Source organism: Salvelinus namaycush, chromosome 5 (genome assembly GCF_016432855.1).
Source record: "Salvelinus namaycush isolate Seneca chromosome 5, SaNama_1.0, whole genome shotgun sequence".
Lineage (NCBI taxonomy): Eukaryota > Metazoa > Chordata > Actinopteri > Salmoniformes > Salmonidae > Salvelinus > Salvelinus namaycush.
The window spans coordinates 59648684-59655778 of NC_052311.1; the positions used below are offsets into that span (position 1 = coordinate 59648684).

The 7095-nt window shown below is 39.2% G+C and overlaps 2 protein-coding genes across 3 annotated transcripts; both read left to right on the plus strand.

Annotated features, from left to right (window-relative positions):
* Nucleotides 1–529: 529 nt before the first annotated feature.
* Nucleotides 530–2266, plus strand: LOC120048576 (gamma-secretase subunit PEN-2). Its single transcript, XM_038994665.1, has 5 exons — nucleotides 530–595; nucleotides 629–657; nucleotides 1034–1144; nucleotides 1354–1458; nucleotides 1770–2266. Exons 3-5 carry the CDS (start codon nucleotides 1084–1086, stop codon nucleotides 1907–1909), a joined length of 306 nt encoding a protein of 101 aa, XP_038850593.1. The 5' UTR covers nucleotides 530–595; nucleotides 629–657; nucleotides 1034–1083; the 3' UTR covers nucleotides 1910–2266.
* Nucleotides 2267–3888: 1622 nt separating this feature from the next.
* LOC120048575 (alpha-crystallin A chain-like) lies at nucleotides 3889–6447 on the plus strand. Of its 2 annotated transcripts, none has more exons than XM_038994663.1 (4): nucleotides 3889–4056; nucleotides 4456–4621; nucleotides 4915–5037; nucleotides 5257–6447. In XM_038994663.1, exons 2-4 carry the CDS (start codon nucleotides 4463–4465, stop codon nucleotides 5422–5424), a joined length of 450 nt encoding a protein of 149 aa, XP_038850591.1. In that variant the 5' UTR covers nucleotides 3889–4056; nucleotides 4456–4462; the 3' UTR covers nucleotides 5425–6447. The 2 variants fall into 2 exon arrangements, with proteins under 2 accessions (XP_038850591.1, XP_038850592.1); XM_038994664.1 differs by lacking the exon at nucleotides 3889–4056 and adding an exon at nucleotides 4113–4253.
* The last annotated feature ends 648 nt before the right edge of the window (nucleotides 6448–7095 follow it).

Consider the following 7095-nt stretch of genomic DNA (forward strand, 5'->3'; position numbering starts at 1 on the left):
TACCGCTGTACCAATATTTTTAGGCTTGTCCCTATTCCTCAGTGGCGGAGCGGCTTGTCCTCGTCTTTTGATATGATCATACAAATTGAACCACTATGCATTATGTGCGCGCTCCTCACATGAGAGAGAGAGTCAATGCACTTAAATCAAGCTCTAAACATAATTTGAAAATAAGAATTGAAAACATCCACAAGTCTAGGCCTATATTTTTTTGCATTGATAAGAGGAGAATTATGGTTGTATATTGTAGTAAACTTCCCTGATGGAAATTATTCACAGAATAAGACAGGCAGGTTAACAGTAATTTTGCAACTGCAAGGCACATATTTTGCATATCTTTTGCATTGCAATTCAGATCATCTGCACCGTCAGCAATCATAGGTGATTTACTACAAGCAAAAGTTAATTACACTGTTGAAATATATTTGAATTTAAGTGCCAAAACATACGTTTCTATGTACGCTATCTGAACTACATTACCCACAATGAACGGGGGGGGGGCAATATGGACGTCACATCCCCCTCTTCAGAAAACTGGAGTAGGAAGCGGAAAGGAACAAGTTGAAATTCTCTTTTGTGTTGATGGTTTGAGCTGTTTAACGTTAAGTTGTCAAGCAATTTAGAGCTATTTGACATCTTTATAATTAAAGATTACAGGTAAAAGCCTCGGGAAATATTATTAATGATGTATTTTCTGTAATAGAGGACAATTGCTGTTAACATTGTAGCATATATTGTTAGCCATCCAGTACGCAGTATTTTCGACTGCTTTTTCAAAACTTAGCTACTAGCCTACACATTTCGCCTTAAAATACTTCAGATCGCAAAATTGGTGTTTAAATATGTTATTTTATCGTGTAATCTGAGCAGATAGCCAGGCAAAAGCTAGGTGGAAACACAAGACTTGTTCCATTCTTTATCGATAGGGGGCACCCTCGTATTTTACAGACGGGCAGTTCCATGAAGCCTAAATGTGCCAGTCTAGATCTTCAAAATACCCTCTCACTTTTATACTCTTCCATCATACTTCAAGGTCTCTTTGAAAAGCTGTCAATACGAAGGGGGAAATAACAGGAAATCAACATGAACCTAGAGCGCCTTCCCAATGAGGAGAAACTCACCCTCTGCAGGAAATACTATTTAGGTAAGTTGGTAAGTCTGAACCACCAAGTGTTGTTTTTCTCTAATTATAAGCCACGTGACCAGGGGATTTCTGTCCCCTGGCATGGTTCAAAGAGAAAAACATTGCATGAGCTATCCAATGTTAGTGTTTACAACGTGTGTGTGTGTGTGTATATATATATAAGTAATGCAAGAATCATGTAGTAATACTGTAATGACTTTCTATCTCAGGGGGATTTGCATTCCTTCCGTTCCTGTGGCTGGTGAATGTGGTGTGGTTTTTCAAAGAGGCCTTTGTAAAGCCAACATATACTGAACAACTTCAGATCAAAACATGTGAGTGTCAATCTGCCAATCAGAGTCTATGCACACAGAGAAAGTGCTGTTAATTAATATAACTCAAGATTCCTGTACAAATTATTAGTAGTCCAGGTTTGTTGTGGCACATCCACATACTGGATAAATAATACATTTATGTTACAGGTTGTGTGTCTTATGAGATGTAGGCCTATGATCCATGATGAGATAAGATGATCCAGCTAAAACATAAAGTTGGCTTTGTATTAGTTTAACATTAGTGTAAGTATTAGTGAAAGCATGCAGTTTCTATGCAAACATGACTACAATAAATTACATCTCTCTTTCAGATGTAAAGCGATCAGGGCTGGGGTTGCTACTGTGGGTTGCAGTACTCACCACATGGATAACCATATTCCAACACTTCAGAGCAGAATGGGGTGAGGTGGGCGACTACCTCTCCTTCACCATTCCACTTGGCATTCCCTGAGACAGACAAGGCGGGGAAACAAGAACGCTTCCTACTGTATAAAACTTTACCATGACAGAATTAATAGACAAATCTAACATAGGTTGAAATGGTTAAATGTGTAGTTGATCTCAATGGATAATCATGGTAATTTTTTCTGGGCTTTAATGAGTGGGAAGATGTCCTATGAACACTGCACCTTTCCCCCAAATTGTGTGTAGTGTGTGGATGTCTCAACACGTTTGAGTAAATTTGGAAGGTTATACAGGCGAATGGTATGTATGACAAAAATAAATAGCAAATTCATTAACTTTCTAAATTAAATGGAAGTGTATGCCTTTTTTATTTGCTGTAATAAAGTTCTCAGTTTAGATGCCAGATTGTGGTCTAGTGTGCATTTCATTAGACATTTGGCTCCTATGGATAATATGAATGGTATGAGCATAGCTTTGGATAACAATATCCAATTGGATTTGTGTTTAATATGTCAGTATTTGTTTAACACTGCTCACGATAACAACATAGTTATTCCAGATAATAATATTCATAGTATCCTTTGTACTCTGTGTAAACAATTCCAACAGTGATGAGATATTAGCCAGTAAAGTACTTTATGATTGCAGAATTATGATTTTTAAGTGCTTAAATGAGGTCTGCTTCTGGCCAATCTCTTAGGCGCCTATTATGAAATTCAATCCATCTGTAGCAAATGTTACCCCCCCCCTCTTCAGGATCATGGTTGATGCCATTTTTAGGTACTCAGAGTCAGACTCTACTTCTATTACCAACCGACGCCATGGCAGGAAGGACATGTCATCCCACCAGCTCCAGTACTTAACAAGTCCATTGAGTCTGCCAGGGTTGTATAAGTCACACGACTGTCTGCTCTAAATGGGGTCAAGGGGCAGTGGATGTAAACCCAAATCAGATGTGTGTGATGGATGGTCATAAGATACCCAATCGATGAGGTGCTAAGACCTGTGACATGCGGGGGGCTTATATGACATTGTTGTGGATGTGGTGTCAGTGTAATTGTAGAACATGATGTTCACCCTGCATGTCATGATGACCTAATTATTAATAAGGTCGTTTTAATCATCTCCCCCAATTCCTCTCCAGGACAAAGTGGCTCGGGGAGACTGGCCAACATTAATCACAGATTTGTTCATCCCTCTCTTTGGGATTATGATCATCTCTGTAGAAATTATAGAATTAATACAAATATTGAATCATTTTTCTTTCGAATATAAAGACTTCCAAATAAGGCCAATGTGATTGAAGATTAGTGTGCTTAACACCTGCTTCACATTGATCAAAAGATCATTACATAAACAATGTAACAGAAAAATCTGAAGTATGTAGACCTATAAAATAAATGTTGTAACATCTTTAACATTCCAGTGTTTGGTAAAATATTGTTACATGGTGTGACATTGACAATGTTTGTGACCTTGTTCAACCTCTGTTTAATAAGCGTAGGATAAAAAAAAAATCCTCATGCCCCAGTTGATAACCCGGGATAAACACAGTTTATGCAGTGTAGGCCTAATGGATACCATCATTCCAATTAAGCCTGTCAAAATAAAATTGCAATATTTAATCAGTTTTCAACGAATCTGTAGCAGCAATTATTGAGCAGTCCAGTCCGTTATGCAGTCTATCCCTAGAAGGAAGCGTCTGAACTGTTGCCTGGCAGAACACTGTATTGAGATTACCGCTTTTGGCAGTGTTGAATGCCAATTGCCAAATCAACAAAAGGGGCTCCCAACAGGTGTCAAGGAAAACGACCATGTAAGGTTAATTAAAAAGGTGCATTATCACACGTACACTATATGATTTTAATGGAGAATATCGTAACAGTTCTTCATATTTAGGTTGATATTATAGGGAGGAGTGTTCCTTAAGGCAGGTCCCTACGCTATCGAAGCATTTGAGAACAACTAAAACAAAATCATAATTCCCATAATTCCCAAACAGGCTGGTGGTGAATCCAAAGCAATGCAGCGAAGTTCCCGCCTCATTATGTAACTCCTGCTATCATAAATACAGACCTTAACTGGAACTTCCACAGTTTATGTCAGGGAAAAGGGCAGAGTCAGATACACGGACGCAGCAATCCATCATATTGGCAGTCAGAACATAATAGGACTTGCTGGCATCTCATAACGGTAAGTGCTAACGACTCTACATCTCAGACGGGATTTTACACGGTGACCCTTCCCAGCAACAATTTGAAAGGTCTTTGAGGTTCAAGCGGATTCGGTATTATTTATTGCAATATTCCAGATTTGACAAGGACTATAAAAACCATCGCTGTAGCCTTTACGAATCAATCACTTTCTGAACCACAGCAGTGAAGAAGCGGGTATATTATGGTTGAATTATTTCTTGCTTCATTCTAACAACTTCTATTAGGCTAATAGTTTCTCGAATAGACCTACATTTATTGGACTATCATTTTTCCCATATGCTATTTCTTCCTGTGGCCTAGAATATTCGTAACATCCCCGGCCCATACTGGTGTGAAAGGCTGTAGCAATCACCGCATATTTTATTTTTTACCTCAGACGCGAAATGGACTTCGATCTGCCACCCACTTTTCCAGCCAGCGGTATAGCATGGGAGAGGGTCCTGCCGCCTCTTCTTCCCGGGCTCAACGGGACATTCGGGCTGTACTCATTCACTCCGTCGGAGCTGCTCACCCCAGTGACGGAGCACACTGGCTCTGCACAGGTAGGTTTATTCCCGTTACACTGCATGCAGTGCTCTAATTTCTCAATGATCAAACCATTTCTGGATTCATTTTTATATCAATTTTGTATCAATGAGGTAGCCTTGATTAATTAATTTTATGTTTTACTTTCTATATTCTACTGACATTTTAATGAATGCCCATTTACTGCAGATGCTCTTGCATTTTCTTATCATTTGAATAGAATTACATAAAAGTAGATTAAATCAGCAGTAATAGAGCAGCAATAGTGTCAATTTGAGTAGTAATATTGGGTATCTTCCCCTGTTGCCAGGTGTGTTGTGACCACAGTCGATTCACAGTTCAGGTTGATGTAAAACACTTCAACCCAGAGGAGTTGATGGTCAAGGTGATAGGAGACTTTGTGGAGGTCCAAGGGAAACACAAAGAGAAAAAAGTAAGCAACTACTGTGTTACATGTATTATGCAAGAGTTGTTCTCTGTTCATAATCACACTGTCATAGTGTGATGACAGACATTGAATATAGCCTGGTTGCTATGCAGTCTGTTTCTGCTTCAGACAACTACTGACCAAACAGACTGGAAACCAGTCCACTTGTTAGCCTGAAAACGAGCATTCCTCACTGACTGTGTTCACTATAACGTGTGTTTGCAGGATGGGTCGGGGCTGGTGACGCGACAGTTTAACCGGCGCTACAGGATTCCAGAGGGAGTGGACTCCATGGCTCTGGAGTCGGCTGTGTCGCCTGAAGGCATCCTCATCATATCTGCCCCTATGCTGCAGGGGGAGAACTCCACACACCGGTCCCACTCAGAACCATGAGCATACACACCATAAGAACAAACACACCATAAGAACAAACACACAATCCATAGGAACCAGTGTTGGGGGGGGGGGGGGGGGGGGGGGGGGGGTAGTAAACTACATGTAGTTCAACTAGTAATTTAACTACATTTTGCAGTAGCTTGGTGGCAGTTCATATCTTGGTAGTATTTAGTAGTTTGCTACACAGCAAAAAAAAGTAGTTAACTACTGGAACTACACACTACTTTTTTTGCAAATAGAAAATATGGGTGAAGTAGGCAATCATTTCCTTTCTTTTTCAGTATTACCCCTTTCTAATTCTCATTTGAAACAGTTGTGTTTAATATGCTAAATTACACATTCTGTTAACATCTTACTCCAGAGTGATCTGTTCTTGCAATTTGTAGTCTGACATTTCAAATATAGTTTTCGCAAAGTAGTTTGCAATTTTTCAAATTAACTTAGTTAAAGAAAATAAAAATGTAGTTATGGGTAACTTTAGTGTAGCTTAACTTCTTCCAGTGTGAAGTAATTGGTGACTTGGTAAACTGTACACACACCAAATAAGGATAGAAGCAAAAATACAGGCAAGCTCTCCTCCAACAGACATATCAAACACTCACCAAGGAGCTGGTGCCTGCCTGTACCAAAACACCCATTAACTAAGCCGTCACACCATTAGAATTCCCTGCTCTCTCTCCCTCTGAGGTTTGTACATATTAACAGGACAGATTCCTCATTTAAAAGCATCCCTCATCCTAAATAATCCCATTTAACTCATCAATCTTAATATTTTTATGGAACCATTCATTGTAAATATGATATAAAACCATTGAAAATGTTGATTTGATTGTGTGGCGTGTCTAATGCCCTCTAAATCATGTGTAAATGTTTTAACACTCAGATTATCAAGTATGTTCACAAAACCCAACAGTAAGGTTGTTGTATATTTTCTAACTATTCATTGTAAAAAGAGAATTTGTTAACAAAAATAAATGCACTATATATTTCGGTACAAAAATAAAAATGCTGTTGAATTGATTGTTGTTTTTGTTCCATGTGTGTGCTCACCACCAGTGATCACGCTTCCTGGAATTCATCCAACAGTCCACCTCGCTGAAAGAAAAAACATCTATTTTTAGAGCATGTTCCAAGGTTGCTTCAACACTTTGCATAGCCAAATATTATATCACTCTACGAACCATATCTGTGTCTGCAATGAGAAGACAAAACAATCAGCATAACACATGATTTAACAATACAGTGCATTCGGAAAGTATTCAGGCCCCTTGACTTTTTCCACATTTTGTTATGTTACAGCTTTATTCTAAAATAGATTAAATCGTTTCCCCCCCTCTATCTACATACAATACCCCATAATGACCAAGCAAAACAGGTTTTTTGATTTTTTTTGCAAATAAAGAACTGAAATATGACATTTACATAAGTATTCAGACCCTTTACTCAGTACTTTGTTGAAGCACCTTTGGCAGCGATAACAACCTCGAGTCTTCTTGGGAATGACGCTACAAGCTTGGCACACCTGTATTTGGGGAGTTTCTCCCATTCTTCTCTGCAGATCCTCTCAAGCTCTGTCAGGTTGGATGGGGAGCATCGCTGCACAGCTATTTTCAGGCCTCTCCAGAGATGTTCGATCAGGTTCAAGTCCAGGCTCTGGCTGGGCCACTC